At 43.1% G+C, this 16,658-nt stretch overlaps 1 protein-coding gene across 1 annotated transcript in view; it reads left to right on the top strand.

The window, feature by feature from the left end:
• GUCY2F (guanylate cyclase 2F, retinal) overlaps nt 1-14,063 on the top strand; it is a 39,860-nt gene extending 25,797 nt beyond the window's left edge. The window contains exons 16-19 of the mRNA XM_068395342.1: nt 3,021-3,119; nt 5,468-5,562; nt 6,624-6,709; nt 13,982-14,063. Coding sequence (XP_068251443.1) covers nt 3,021-3,119; nt 5,468-5,562; nt 6,624-6,709; nt 13,982-14,063 — 362 coding nt within the window. The remainder of the gene's footprint in view (nt 1-3,020; nt 3,120-5,467; nt 5,563-6,623; nt 6,710-13,981) is intronic.
• The last annotated feature ends 2,595 nt before the right edge of the window (nt 14,064-16,658 follow it).

Genomic DNA, 16,658 nt, shown 5'->3' on the forward strand with positions numbered 1-16,658 from the left:
TGACCACGAGTTTTGTGGGCCAACTGCTCTCTGGAAACTGGTGCCAAGATGAGCTCGTTATTCCCTCTGTGAAAAAGCAGGAAATGCCATTTGGGCATGGGCTGCCCTTGTCCCTCCAACCCTAATGGAGAGCTGCAGCTCTGGGAACTTCTGCTGGCCCATGCCCATGGTCCGCTGGTGGCAAAGTATGGGTAAGGCGAGGAGGACAAGAAGACCAGTGTTTGGTCTTCAGTTTCCCCCCTGCTTTAAATGCACCCTGGAGTCTTGGCTCTTCTCTCCCAGCTTGACTGCCTGTCCAGAAAAACTCAGCTGACTCAGCTGTTTCCATGGCGTCTGTGTCTGGGTTGGGGCTGGATGGCTGGGGAGAGCGGTGGTGAGAAGACCAGATTTTCCATGGCTGAAAAGGATCTGTTTATCAGTCATGCACCCTGGCAGGCAGCCCTGCACTTCATTTGAGCTTATTAACCTCCGCAGCACTACTGATGGTGGTTGCAGAGTCGTGGCCAGCACGGCTCATCAACTGACCCTGCAAGCCCTGGCAAAGCGTCATCTCAAAACAAATCAGTGAACCTGTATAATTAAACAACTTAGCCATAATGTTCTCATCACAGGGTCTCTGGTTTCCTCTGAAACTTGTTACTGTGAGAGATTTATGGCTGGAAGTTTTTGTTAGCCCTTTGCTGAGGCTGTCTAGACAAGGGGGAACACACACAGGCAGCAAGGGCAATGAATTAACTCTTGGATGTTCTCACCATGGAGAAGTTGTTTGGCCATGCTTACATGATAGGGTTGGTTTTGAACTAATAACTTTCTGCAACAGGAGGACAGGCTTAAAAGCAGTGCTCTAGAAAGATAGTACCTCACCCTAAAAATCTTGCTTATCCTAGGTTGTGAGCTTTGCAGAAATGATTGGGTGACTGCACTGACTGAGTAGGAAACATAAATTTAGGCATCCATGTGGAGGTGTTCCCGGGAATGTTAGGGAGCCTGTGCTCATTTGTGGTCAATGGAGCTCTGTTGAACACAAAAGTGGACCCTGGAAAGCTGTTCAGGTGCAGGAGTGGAAAAGCTCTCATGGCTCAGTTGACTGCATTGACCTGGACTCCACCAACTACAGCAGGAGCTCAGCTACCTGTATTTGTGCTTTGAATCAAATCCTCCTGAGTGAGGGCTGGGTTTTGACAAGAACCATTTTTTTGTGTCCTTGCAACACCTATTACAGAAGAAGTTTTGATCCTTACTGAGATCTCTGAGTGCCACTGTCATGTCATCGCCACGAGATGAAGAGAGGGGATGCCATGTGAGCTAGTGTTTTCTCAGGGAAAGCTCTTATTGAAGCATGAATTAAAATGTCTCCAACAAGACCCTTTTTTATGTGTGTGCCATATTAGTGTGCACACATTAAGGACCAGTTAGGTAAGGGTGAAAACCTTGATCCAAGAGTATCAACACACCTTTACAGTTGTGCTATAGAGGTGCCTATAGACTAAACCCTGAAAAAACTTCCTGTAGTGGATATAGCTCCTCTCCTGAAAAGCTTGAACCAAATTAGTGAGTACTGATAAAGATGGGAATTAAATTAGAGGAGATTCTGAGGGGCAGTGTCTTATCCAAGGTTGCACAGCACATTGGCAGTAAAAAACCCAACGATTATATCAGGTTCTCCTGATCTCCAGCAGTCCCTGCATGCTGTGTTTCATCCAGACATGCTGTTTAAGTCCTTGGAACATTTTTGGTATGAACCGTTCTTCCTCTCTCTCTTTTTTTTTTTTAGTCTTTAAGCAAGTGATGCTTCATTAGACAGGAATTAAAATCTCTTACCTCTCAGTTTGCATCCTTGATAGATTAAATTAAAATCCTGTTAGTTTGACTCTGAAGCAACAACTTTCCACAGGTCATAGCAAGAGGGGTTCTTGCGAAGTTCCCCATAGCTTTCAACTATGGAGTTTCATTGTCCTTAAGATGTATCTGAAAACTATATGAAGAATCTGTTTTTGTAACTAAGAAGACTAAAATCACATTAAAATTACATTGTCCTGAAACAAGTAACTGATCACTTCTAAATTGGGCTACTATTATTATTTTTTTAAACAACATTTTAACCTACCTTTTCACCTTTCATATTATGAAAAACCTTATCTATAGCATCATTTCAGATGCGTTTGATGATGTACTATGTTCAAATCTCTTGTAACCTTGCATGGGAAAAGATTTCCCTCCTTACATTGCTGAGAGCATTCTCTTTTTTTTAATTTTTCTTTTTTTTTTTTTGCATTCATTTTGCAAGCCTGATATTTTAAATTGTGGGTGATGAAACTTAGCATCTCATCCTTCAGAGCACAGTCCAAACATTAGCTAGCCCAAGTGCCCCAGATGACAGTTGTCTGTGCTGTTTGGCTGTCACACATTTTATCTGTGTGTGTGTGTGCATGTTCATGTGAATCCTGCACACATACCCCTCCCTGAGAACTTGGCACCAGTTCTTCGGCAGCTACTTCGGAAGGGAGTGGATCTCATCGAAAGAATGAGAGAGAGGAAAAATAAATATTTTTTGGCTAGACAGGCGAGCTAATGATGTCTTCCTTTCCAAGGAGGGGACACAGGGTGGTCCAGTATGCTGCCAGCACCTCTGGATGTCCAAGGCTGATTTTCAATCCTGTTTCACTGGGGCACAGGGCATGTCACAGGATCTGACCTTTAGTTTTCTCAGATGGAAAAGGAGGTCTTTTTAAAACAAGATTGCAGTAGTCCTTGAGCTTCTGTGAACTCTGAACAAATTTCTCCCAGATGGTGAACTGAGGTCCCGCCACACAAGACCTTTGTCAGGCATAAAACACCATGCGCAATCCAGAGCAATGATTGCTTTTTGATTGCTTGTAGCAAGCAGTACCAAGGCCAATGAGATCTTTAATAATCTTGTATTCCCAAGTGGTTTTTGAGGAGAAGATGAGATTTGTTTGCCCATGGGTCCCTTAATTTGTGCAGTACCTTCTGGGTTATACAGATGATGTGTCTTTCAGGGCCTTGCGTGGCAGGTGTGGTGGGGCTTACCATGCCACGGTACTGCCTCTTCGGAGACACGGTGAACACGGCATCACGAATGGAGTCCACAGGCCTGCGTGAGTATTTGGGACAGTCCCTGGGGTGGGTGGTTAACAATCTTCTCAAGAGAGATGAAGAAATGCGCATCTTTAGCTATAAGCATTGCAACTGAATCAGCTCTGAAGAAAGGGGCAAGTCAAACGACAAAATTCAAAGCAGCCTGGAGGGGAGGTCATCAGCTTTGCCATCATAGGTCAGCCTTTAAAAACCTGCCTTTAGCTACGGTCCCCTGATTTGGATCCCATCAGCTAAAATGGACATGAATTTTGCCCTAGATTTGACCTACGTAGATTGGATCTTGCTTTCCGTCAGTGCTGAGGACCCTGAATTCAGAGCTGTTCTTGCACAGTAAAATAATGCACTTACCTTTCATGGCCAGCACAAGGCAAGGGTTGAAGCACACGTGGGCACTGCTTCCATCATGTTGGAGAGAGAGAAAAGCAGACCACAAGCAACAATGATGTCCTGTGACGTGAAGGATATCTTTTGTGATGACTTCTTTAATCAGCAATAACAACTCCATGAACAAGTGTTGGCAGGTCCTAAAAAAATACTTAAGCTTCCCTTCCTTGTTGGGTTTTCTTGATATCTTTCTTGATGGGTTGATGTTCATGCTATTTTCCCTTCAAGTTCTTGTCCTTTATTTTCCTGAGGCTTCCAGTTATAAAAGCAAGGTCTACATGCACAGAGCCAATAGGTGCAGCAGATACGACAGTACCATCTCTCAGCTGGTTTTTTATTGTCCCATGGCTGGAGGCTTCCAGACATGTAAAAAGAGGTGGTGAGGAAGGAACATTTACCTGTGTTTCAGTCATATGTGTACACAGATCTGCTGTTCATTGGTGTCCTTGGCTGAGACATGTATCTGTAAACCATAGTGGATGAACTGTGGATGACACAGTGGACAGCTAGGGACAGCAGTGCCAGCGCCCTGGATGAGTTTTGAATTTGCTTTTGATGTTCAGGCTGTCATTACAGGTCTATTTCTGAAGGCAACGTCTCATACATTTTAGTCCTTGATCGCTGGTCTCCCTTCTGATATTTTCAACAGCTGTAAGAAATTGCCCATCGTGGCTGGTTTACAAGCTACATGAAGTCTCTGATATTTAATATTAAAATCTTGAAGTCTTGCCAGTCTAGAAATACGTTGCAGTATATATGCCACATTGGAACTTTTTCACTCTTTCATACAATCCTCGCATTTCTAGCTCCAGTGATTTTCATTAGACTAATTAAGACTAACAATTAGGCTAATAATTAATTAAGGAAAATTGCCTTTCTTATGATTATGGCTGGCTTATTTTAAGAGCCATGCATCACATTTGAAAAGCAGTGGAAAGGAGGAAATACTTTAATGGAAAGACAGATATTCGAAGATTCTCAAGGTTTAGACCCTTGGGTGTGCGAAGTCCCACTGAGAATGGAGACAGCAGGAGCACTGCAGATACAGGAGCATCATTATACATTAATAGAAATGTATATACATACACAGTAATAGAAAGATTGTAGGTTAGTGTCTCAGGAAATGTAGCTCAAAGCTGTGTGGTCTTCCTCTGCATATTTGAACTAATGATTTTCTTTCTGATTATGCTGCAACAAAATTTAATTGGTTCATCCCCCCCATCCTTCAAGGGGGGAGGGAATGTGATTGACACATTTGAAACAAAAACTCAACAAAAACAACAAAGAAAACTATTTTTGGGGAAAATGTTTTAGAAACGTTCTTGGCTTGTTCACACCAACAGAACAGCAAAAAATTTAAGTGAATTCCAGCAATGACTGTGAAACAAACTGTAGGAGATGGGAATTTGATAAAGATCTGCACCTTTGCCCTTTTTGTTCATAAAAAGTTAATGGCAGGTCCAGATGGAATCAGTTACTGAAAAAAAACAGATGGATCTAGATGCACAGCCACATTCTCATTATGCCTCTTGCAATCTCCACTTCTCTGCTCTTCATCCCAACTTTCAAATGTCTTTGGCCCTCTGGAGCAGAACAGTTGGTTATTTTTCTTTCTTGCTGCCTCGTGGCAATAGATAAAAATAGCATTTTTCATTCCAGCTGGCAATGTTGCTGAAAAACTACTCACCATCTTTATTAAGACCTGGATTTCTACACTTAGTGTGTTTAGTATCCTTCTCCAGGAAGCCCCCAGTGCAGATCTCCTCTCACCCTGTGCTCATTACAGCCCTACCTGGAAGGATCCATCCATGAGCATGATACTCCACGTAGAGGAGCACCACACAGCTACATCAGCTACACGCCTGCATGCCTTGGAGCATTTTTCCTTGCCAGGATGAAGCAGTGGGGAGTTCGCAGTGTGTGTACAGTATAGTGATCCAGCTGTTTTGCTTTCTGTTCCCAGCTTACAGAATTCATATCAGCAAAAGCACAGTGGATACGCTCCGGAGTCTAAATGAAGGCTACGAAATCGTATCTAGGGGAAAAACAGAACTGAAGGTAAGAGGCTAGGTCTGTGTGAAATGCTTCACAGGGGAATCTTCTTGCTTAAGGAATTTTTATATTAGGTTCTTGTTTGGCCTTCTTCCACCACTTTTCTGCTGGATATTTCCCAAATTGTCCCCATCAGTTGTTTCAGTACATGAGGTCATTCTTGATGGACCATGGGACCAAGCAATCAGCTGTATGGGCTGGATCTAAGTATTTATTTAGGAGTCTATTTAGTCCACCTTTACAGAAGCTGCTACTTTTCACAGTGTCCAAACAAGACAACACTGAGTATTTCAAAGCATCACTTCTCCCCTTACATAGTAAATAAACAGAGGTAGGAGCTCTGCTTGCCTTAAACACCTAGAGTAAGAGATCTGAATATGGCCCCAGGTCCCTCAAGAATCTTTCAGGACAGGTGGAATCATCTCACCCAAGTTCATATGTCTGCAAGTGGAGATCTGAGGTAATTTCTCCAGGTTTAGTCAATGGAAAGAAACCTTTACATAGTTACATAGAACATAAATTGTCACTTTAGGAAATTATTAATCTGAATTATTCTCAGTGTCCAGTTTACACGAAGATGAATATCACCCTAGAAGTGTCTGTTTTCCTTCACTTCTCCAGTCAAGAGTGATTGACTCTGATATAAATGTCTACATTTCATCAGATGCATCTCACCTTAAAAGTTAATTCATCAGTGGTGGGAGAGGAAGTTATTATTCTGATACCCAGCCCAACAACAGTTGTAAAATCTCTCAATTAATTATGCTAGTGCTGCCAAATAAGATGGTTAGAGATGCTGTAGTTTCTCATTTCTGTTAAGCTGTGCAGTTTCGGTGACCCAGATAAATGAGGGTCATTTGTAGATGACAGTTTGAACAAGGCCTCGTATTTCAGGATAGTAAAATTCAAATCATCCCTGAACCATTGTGAAGGACAGCCCCAGATTTGTAGCCATGCTCTGTCTGTGCATATATATGAAGCCCACAGAAATCCAGTGAGGAAATTACGTATTGAGCAGAGGGTTGTCATAAAGCTGCTCTTTATCTGGATTTTTGTTTTTATTTTAGGGTAAAGGAGTAGAAGAGACATTTTGGCTAGTTGGGAAAAAAGGCTTTCTGAAGCCCTTACCAAAACCTCCTGAAATAAAGCCAGGGTAAGTGTGACTTCATTACTGTTCAATACATTAATTAAAAGGTCCTTGTTGGAGTTCACAGGCTGAATAACTGTCTTTCCATCATATCTGTTTGCAAAGTCTACATCATTTTCCTTAGGTGACTTTTACATTTTCAGGCCCGGTACTGGGACTCAGAAGTGATGTGGTTTCTTCAACTCCTCTCCTTAATCACAGTTCCCAAGAAGTGACATGGAAACTTGCTGCTTCCCCCCATAGTCCTTTGGAGGTGGAGCACCAGGAAGTTCTTTCCTGAATCTCTTTCCTACTCTGTGTGCATATGGGAGATGCACAGGTAGAGACACTTTCAGGTCTCTGGTATCATCAGTGTATGGGTGACACTCATTTTCTCTTGCCATCAAACTCCTCCAGAAAACACCAGCCTCATTCACCATATAAACATATTTCTTCCCTGTAGCACAGTTCATTTGAACAGAACAATAAGGAGACTTTGTGTTATAAAATATGGAGCTGTTATGTAATTAAAGACTTAATGATGTTGCCCTGATACAAGCGGTGGTCAGCAAAGATTAAGCACTTGAAATTCATTAAGCTATTTTGTAGCTTTGCAATCCTGACTTTGCAAACAGAGTACTCCCTGTTCAGCTGTCACATGCTGTATGCCTGGAAATGATGTTGTGGTCAGGACATAAAAACCAGGAGTGGGATTTGTTTGACAAGAACGGTCTAGTCACCCCCATTAAATCTGGTCAACCTTGTCTCCCTTCATAGTCAACAAAAAGAAATACACTCTCAGGGGTCTGATTTGGGTGGCCTGCTTGGACGACTGTATTAGAAGATGAATCGCCCTTGCAAGATGCCTGTTTTGTTGACTGTAAAGAGGCCTTACAGTGACTAGCTCAGAGGAAGATGTCTGACAACAAACAGGGTCTGGTTTTATTTTCACTCTGACTTCCCCTTAGCAATTTTGTTCTAAGTCTTGCCTCATTTCCTCTTAGTAAAAGGAAGGTGGTTTTAATTTCGCTTTGCAGATAATGGTTAACAACTTGGGCAGTTGCATACAGGGCAATCCATGTGCTCAAAGTACTCCCAGAGCTTTCTTGGAGTAGCATGGAATTAACAGTATTTTGGAATGTAATTTTTCAGTTATTTGGGTGTCAAAAAGGGTGGAAGATAGAAGGTTACTGGAAGACAATTTTGAGAGACGATATTTCTTAGGCTTGGAAGCATTGTATTGTTAATACTTGATGGAAATGAGCTATTGAGTAATATGTGTTGGTACCAATGATTCATGGGAAATATAAAACTTGGAGGAGTACTTGCCAGATTAGTAAGGGGGGTTGTCTTGCCATGCAATCACAGAAGCACCAAGGCTTCTACCTTGGCATCCTATTTTTTCCAGCCTGATCCTGATGGTTCAATTTTATGCCAGTTTATGAGAGGTTGAAAGTTGTTTCTCTGTTATGTCTATATGTTGGCCAATACAGTGGTTTCAAGACACTGCCTGATGTACTTCTGTAGGAATTTTCTCATTTGTAGGCTTTTGTGCTGAGGAAGGAGGTGCTGAACAAAGTTCTCTTCTACTCATCTTTTCACTCTGTCCTGAAGCAACTCATCTTCTATTTAAATCTCCCCTTTCCATGAGGTCTTGCACACCCAGTCCCTCATATCTGATGGGATTAGTGGGCAGCAGCAGATTTTCTCCTCCTATTCATAAAAGCAAGGGACACATTTCTCATCACTTCATTCCATACATTCCTCAACACTTAATTCCTCATGGCTCACCAAAGCTAATTAATCATTGTTAATTTAGGTCTAGGGCAACTCATTGTGGGCAACCCAACACGCCAAGCTGAAATGTCCTAGACCTGTTTCTGCTCGCATATATGCGGTGAAATTTGGAAATGTTAAAAAATATGCAACAACAAAACATCAAAAACATTTTATTAAACTATTTGATAATTGTGAGCTATGGCAGGCAAGTATTCTGTGGGGCTTCTATTGCCAGAATTGGACACAATTTTGAAATGCACAAAAAATTACTGATGAGATAAAGGCAATGATAAGATAAAGGAGACTAATTGAAATGTGAAACACAGAAGTTAAAATAATGGCGATGAAATGCTAGGAGATAGAAAATATTAAAAGTAACGATGAGATAAAGGCAACTACATCGAATGAGTTGTGTTAACCTGCGTAGAGTTGTCCCGCGTAGAGTTGGCCGAGTTGTCCCACATAGAGTTGTCCTGCATAGAGTTGGCTGCGTAGAGTTGGCCATGTAGAGCTGGCCACGGAGAGTTGTCCTAGACCCGACTTTCTTCAAAAATATTGACTCTGAAATCTCAACAAAATATCTAGCCTACAGGTAGGCTGCCACTCAACTGCTCAGCATGCTTGATTTTGCTATCTCATAATCTTGTTACACCTTCTCTATGTCCACCCCAATCTGCTATTATTTCCTGTGGCAGAATCAGGCTTTTGTGGAAAGCTTTTTTCTTGGGTCTAGGACAACTCCATGCCAGACAACTCTACTCCAGACAACTCTGAGAGAGAGCAAAAACAAGCACACTGAGCAGTCGAGTGGCAGCCTACTTGTAGGTTAGATTTTTTTTTTTGAGATTTCACAGTCAGATAGGTTTGAAGGATGTCTGTGAGGTTTCTTTGAGGGTACACCAGGAGACTAGTTTTGGTGCTGAAGAACAGCCATGGGAAAAGCACAAAGTTGCTAGTTTATAAATGTGGGATATTTGAAGTTGGCATCCTGCGATGCTCTGGGACAGGCAGCACCTTGTCAGCGCTGGTGGAGCACTTCTCTTGTCCAAAACAGCAGAAAAGATATGAGGTTATACAAATCTAGCAGATACAAGCCTGACCTAGACTAAATCACAGATGCATTCAGCAAAGCACTGAAAAAATATCTAGCAGTAGGAAAAAATCAATAGCTCATGAAATTCAGAAAAAAAAAAACCAAAAGCCAGGATCGTGTCCATTTGCAGTTCCAGGGAGATGAGTGATGTACTCAGTCTTCTGACTTTCCAATTTTTACCATCCTGTTTCAGAAATCCTTTGCTCTTGTACTGAATACAGTGCTTTCAAGCAGCAGGAGCCCTCTATCCCACGAGGCAGTTTTATCTAGAAACTTTCCCTTTTTAACATTATTTTAAATTGGCCATGGAAAGTTAATTGGAGGAAAAAATAAAGAATACAATTCAGCAAAGAAAGATACAGATCATGGGTCCTCTCAAGGGTTTTTAACCATGAACCCAGTGCCCAGGTAAAGAACATATGAAAGTTCTGGATTTTTATCGTCAAACCCAGATCCCTTCTCTTGTATGAAATCATGCAGTAGATCATAAGTCTGGAAGGGCCAATAGATCATCTAGCCCACCACCATCCACAATGCTAAGTACAACCTGACATGAGAAATCACTAAAAACTGAAGATGCAGCCAGGGATAGGAGAAAGTTTTCGAGCTCTCCCATCATCACTTCCATGAGGATTAACCCTGGAGAACGCACTGACATCCTTGTTTGAAGATGAAATGGGTGAGAAGCAGTGAATGTTGCTCAAAGAATCCATCTCCAAACACCAGACGAGAAACATCTTTTTATGAGCCAGGAAAAAGACACCCATTAGGACAACATGGCTGCTTCTTCGACCCAGTACAGAGCTCTCCTTGCTTTGTCAATGTTGAGGCACCCTGACAGAGTGGGAGATGATCAGTAGAGAGTCTAGTGTTGCTGTTGCTGATGATATGTCTCTCTGGAGGCATAAGTGAGAAGTTTTCCATTCAGGTTCCTATTTGAAGTACCCAATGCACTTTTAAATCAGAAATAAAAGAGCTTGTGAAGCAAACAGCAGTGAAAAATTTTGCTGTCCTCACATAGCTGGAATTATACAACAGCATCACGACATTTCCTAAATAAACTTTATATAACATATAACAAGAGTTATTTGGGGAAATCAAAGCATCCTCTGGCTCATAGGCTTGATCACCCAATGTCAGGACAGATGCTTTTTGCTTCACAATGAATGCTTCCTTTTCAAATTATTTCTGAACGCCTAACAGAACAGCAAATTGAAGAAAAAGGGACATTCTGGTCATGGCTATGGCATAATGCAGGTGGGAAAGAAGACTTTTTCTCTGAAATCTGATTGAAGGAAGAAAATAAATGAAAGCCAGTGACTCATCTCCCTTTGAACAAGGCTCTCTGACTTGGAATGTGGTTGCTTCAGCTGATATATTTCAACAAACTCTTTTTGAGCAAGATGAGGTTTCTGGAAGAATTGTCTGGAATCAGAGATTAGAGATTAGAGATTAAATTAGAGAATTATTGCAATTAGCAAGAAACCCTAAGTGCAGTGTTCAGAAGGGAAGCAAAGGCAGGTAGTGGCATTGTTTAGCTGGAAGATGTGATTCATGGATATTTCCATGGATTTAAGGAAAGCTATCTCTGAAACTGCTCAGGACCTGGCTGGCTTTGTGGAACATACTCTGACTTGCAGGTATGGCCTCAGGCATGGCTGAGGTGTGCCCAGATGTGCCTGGATGTTCCCGGTAGTTTCTCCTGTCTCATCCAGACAGGCTGGGAAGTGAAGTGAGAGGTGGGGATCCCTTTGAAGGATGTTTTTGCAGAGGGACAGAGAGAGAGCAGCAATCAGCACCTCGACAGCAGGAGAGGCTGTCTAGAGTAGGTCCTGGCTGCAGGAGTTCATCTGAGGGTGTTTCTCCCTGGATCTGCCCACACTTCCCTTGGAAAAAGAGAAGCAGAGGGAAGCCCAGTGTCAAGTGACTTGAGCTGTCTGAACAGGAGCCAGCTTGAGTCTAGGAACATTTTTAGTGTGGCACCTGCTGTATGGGCTGGCCAGGTGAGATCTCTATCTGAGCAGGGGACATTGCTCTCCCTTGTTGCCTCTAGACAGGCTTGCTCATGACATAGCAGACCAAAAGCTCTTTTATGAACGACAGTGCTGAGGAACAGAAGAAAAGAGTACCAAGAAGAAACCATCTCAGAGCTGCTTTTAACCTCCTATGCTCCCCAGCCAAACATTTCTACAAAGCTAACAGCCATTTAAAGTAAGAAAAACTGGACTACAATGAAAGATGGGTTAAAATAAAATAAACCATCTCAGAAACAGAGAAAATCCTGACTGGTTTCAAGACAAAGGTGTATGGGAAGCAGTCAGTGAAAGGGCTTCAGGGCTGGTTGGAGCAGGACAGCAAAGCTGAGATGTAATGGGCTGCCCAGGATACCTGCTCCTTGTAATAGGGCACACATTGCTTCAACATACAGGTTTGTGCAAAGTGGAGATAAGAGAAAGGAGAGCAGAGAAGACTATGTCTGCATCCGTATGAGTCAGGTCTCAAAGCAATTTGAGTTACAGTTCCTCTTACCAAAGGGTACAGAATGGCCAATTCATAAAGATATTCTGTCTAAGGGTCTGAGCCTTCCCCCCTCTAACTGGGAACTAGAAGCTGTGCTGGCTGCCTAAGGTTCAAAGTGTTTCCAATGCTCGGAAAAAATCATTATAACACACCACATTCAGAAAAGAGAAGGCAAATTCCTTAACTGTCCAGAGAGCTGGGGTGCAGGACCTTACAGATGTTTTCTTGCTGGGTTCAGAAACAAGGTGGTGGGAAGAGAGGACCTTGGAAAATTAACAGCTGACAGGCAGAGGGGTTTTGTGAGAGGCTGGGATGGAGAGTGAAGAATCAGCCCTCTCTGGTTGCTCAGACATTATCAAGTTCAGGAGGTGTGTCAGTGCTGTTTGCACTGGATCTTTCTTCTTGTTATTGTGCCATGGATGAAGGTCAAGTCATTATCAAACAATTATTTGATACTTATGTGAGCAGTGTTTGGAGGTGGAGCTCAGGCAATCTGATACTGTGTTTGATCCCCAAATACCTTGGTCAGGTCTTCACCTCCTGTGGGTCACAACCTGCTGCACTATTGTGCAGAAACAGGCAGCAACCTCCTCCACTCTCCTGTGGATGAAGTCCTGCTGGGTGAACTCAAAGAATGAGCCCCTCACGCTTATCCATGTGTGGCTGAATTTTGCTACTGCTTGCATAAAGGGGCTGGAGACAAAGTATTTACTCTTCCCCCTCCAACTGGTAGGATTTAATCTTATTAAAACTTATTTACCTCTAGCATAGACACCTCCATCTGAGCTGGTCATCTTACACATCTTTTAGAGTCGATGCAGAGAAACAGGCACTTCTAGGTGCAGCTCTTCTGCCCCACAGAGGACACCTACTTTGGAATAAACCCCCACTGTGGTCCAGCAGTGCCTGCTTCCCTCCACTGGCTCAGAAGAGAGCCCAGAACATTTGACTCAGATGGAGACATCTCTGTTGCAGATAGCTAAATTTCAGAGAGGTGAATCCCACCTGAACTGTAGATTCTCAGAAGAAGCCATTCCTCATTCAGTCCATCAGGATTATATCCTCCTGGCTTCCCTGTCCTTGGGACCCAGCCCTAAAGGCTCCAGCACTCATGGGAGGATTTATAAACAGGGATCAATATTTCTGTAAAACGGAACTATGTTCCCAGAGCTGAGGATTTAGGTAAGGCATGGAAGGGCAGCTTGGTTAGACGTTGCCATTTGTACAACAGAATTGGCAAAAGAGCAGAAACTTGACTCCTGTCTCCCTTGGGAAAGGCTGTTAAATTTGTGCTAAGCTTTCAGGAAAAACTGGCTGTCTCTAGGGACAGTTAAATAGGATTTCCATTTGGAAATGTGCCCATAGCTTTGAGAGCTGAGAGTTTCTGAAAGCAACAGCCCTGGAAGAGCAAAAGGCAATGAGACAGGAGCTGATCTTCACAGCAGTTCTGTAATGCTTTGTTGAATGAGGGGGAGGATTGGAGGAATAGTGGAATAATTCTCCCAGGATTCATCTTGTCTAATAGATTCAGGATACAGCCGTGATAGATATCTAGTTTGTGCTCCTCAATCAACAAAGTCATTCATTTCGCCCTGGGAGAAGTGTCTAAGATGTGCCAAGAGTCCTCTGGAAGTGCCTGGCTATACCGATTGCAGACAATGCCTGTCTTGGAGCAGGCACCTAACTTCGGGACACTTAAAATTAAATTAGCTAACTTCACCTTTGAAATAAGTCAAGTTGAAGTGATACAAGAGGCGAATAAATGAAATCGGAACCAGACCCAATATTTGTTTTCCTTTTCGCACCAGAAGACACCTACCTTTCTCTCGGTCTGTGTTACGGTCTGTTCTTTATTGCAGATGAAACTGAACTGGTTCTTTCTCTAATGGCCTACATGTTCACTGCAGGTCTAAAGCTCATGGGTTGCCCTCGGAAGAAATTGAGGAGTTCAAAAGGAGGAAAGCTGAAAAACTTGGCAAAAGGGCCTAGATCTGAGGTAGTGGCGGTAGGACGTTTCCAACGTAGCTCTGCTATTTAGTGCCTGCTTATGTGTTATTTGTCTGCATTTTGCTGGTTTTAGTGTCATGCCTTTTTTTTTTTCTCAAAAATATCATAGAATCATAGAATGGTTTGGGTTGGGTTCTATATATATATCTTCTTTTAAAGTGTCTCATTCAAAAGGTGCTCGGAACACCACCAAAGCTGTCTAAAGAAAGTAGTATCCTTGCTGGGCAATTTCTTAGCAAATTTATGACCTACAACCACATTAATTCCTGAAAGACATACAGTATTGCTGTGTTTACCTGCAGTGTGTTATCGATGCACTGGATGTCGATGTGCACTGTGCCAGGAAGAGTCCAGCCCATGGTAAACACAGAGATAAAGTTGGAGTTCAAGCCTTCAAGAACCCAAAATGCCTATTGTTGCTTTCCTGTCATGCATATCTCCTGCCTAGTGTAATTCCATGTCCCATGACATGAAACAGGATGCAGCTCTGTTATTCATCACATTGGTAGCTACTGGTACAAGAAATAAATGTGGATTTAGGATGATTTGGTTGGAATTCAGAAGTTACATGGAGTATAACAGCATGACCTGAGGTACCTGATCAAATTAGTGCTACCAGAGCAAGGCTGGCATATAAGCATGCACACCCACACATACATATAGAGAGTCTGATGTCCTGTGAAAATGCTATATGGTTGGGGTTTTTTTTTTAAATAATATCTCTGAAAGCAGCAATAATGCTTCTACTCAGTGCCTCTGAACTAACTTTTACTTAATTTCCACTTTCTTAGAAAAAGGCAGAGGTGGATGAAAGCCCAGAGCGCATAGATATAGGCTGGCTACGAACACCTAAGATACACCATATCAATCTGATAGCTTGATCTAAAGACTAAAGCTCCATCCAATTTTCTCACAAGCATAAAACCCAGCAGAGCACTTTTGGCTGCGTTACTCTTTCCCAACCACAACGTTTAAAGATTCAGGGGGCGTTACTAGGCTGCTTTATTTCCCTTAAGAGATTTTAAAATTTTTGTCTGAGGCTCTCCCTATTCTAGGAACTGGGTAGAAATTCCTCTTTTTAAAAAAAAATATTTAAATATGGGACACACTGTGCAGAGACCTGCATAAGCACTACCATGTGTGAACACTTGCTGCTAAATATAAGCTCCAAGGCACAGAAGACCACCCTGATGATCTACACCTATGAGCACAAGCTACTCCTCCAAGGCCAGAGACAAAGAGGATCTCTCACTTGGGTTAGCCCTGCTTGACAAAAACTGCACGTATACTGATAGAAAAAGGTTTGGCACATATATCACCCACAGACCTAGACTTCTGCACTGAAGCAAGGCTGATTAGCAGTACATTACAGAGAACAGAAGGTCCTCATTAGCCCACTTGGCTCAATTCATGGGAAACAGCAGAAAAATCAATAAGACATTTATACCTGGAGCTTTTCAACAGTCCTAGTTCAATCATTCTTGTGTGCATGAAGCTTTCAAAGGAGGCAATTATGTCCTCAAAAGCCACTTATTCCCAGGTGCCTGCTTGGTGGCTTTGTGATGTTTCCAGCTAATTTGTCTTGGACATTTATGATGAAAGGGATCATGCCATCAAGAAGCTTGTTTTTCCTTGATAGCAACAAAGAAATGCTACACAAGTATCTCAGATGTAGTGACCTATAATCCATTCACCCAGTTTACAGTCCCATTAGTCTGGCGCTGTAAATTGTTAACAGTCTCACAGGGTCCTTGCTGAGATAAGATAGGGATCCCCATCACAGTACTTTCGGAGTATTCCTCTGGACTGGAGTCTAGAAGAAGGCCAAGACTCTCATAGGCTTCATTCATTAGCCCTCTGATCATCTTTGTGGCCCTCTCTGGACTTGCTCCAAGATGCTCATGTCCTCCTTATGTTGGGAGCCCCAGAGCTGGACACAGCACTGCAGGTACGGTCACACGAGAGCGCAGCAGAGGGGCAGAATCCCCTCCCTCGCCCTGCTGGCCACACTGCTGGGGATGCAGCCCAAGGACACGGTTGACTTTCTGGGCTGCCAGCACACGTTGCCGGCTCATAGTGAGCTTCTCGTCACCCATCACCCCCAAGTCCTTCTCCTCAGGGCTGCTCTCAATCCATTCTCCTCCCAACCCGTATTTATGCTTGGGATTGCCCCGACTGACGTGCAGGACCTTGTGCTTGGCCTTGTTGAACTTCATGCGGTTCGCACAGGCCCAGCTCTCCAGTCTGTCCAGGTCCCTCTGGATGCCATCCCTTCCCTCCAGCGTGTCACCGCACAGCTCAGTGCCATCCCAAACTTGCTGAGGGTGCGCTCAATCCCACTGTCCATGTCGCCGACAAAGATGTTAAACAGGACCGGTCCCAATACCGACCCCTGAGGAACGCCACTCGTCACTGGTCTCCACTTGGACATCGAGCCGTCAACCAAAACTCTTTGAGTGTGACCATCCAGCCAGTTCTTTATCCACCGAGTGGTCCACCTGTCAAGTCCATGTCTCTCCAATTTAGAGACAAGGAAGTCATGCGGGACAGTGTCAAATGCTTTGCACAAGTCCAGGT

This window comes from Nyctibius grandis, chromosome 2 (genome assembly GCF_013368605.1).
Source record: "Nyctibius grandis isolate bNycGra1 chromosome 2, bNycGra1.pri, whole genome shotgun sequence".
Taxonomy (NCBI): Eukaryota; Metazoa; Chordata; class Aves; order Nyctibiiformes; family Nyctibiidae; genus Nyctibius; species Nyctibius grandis.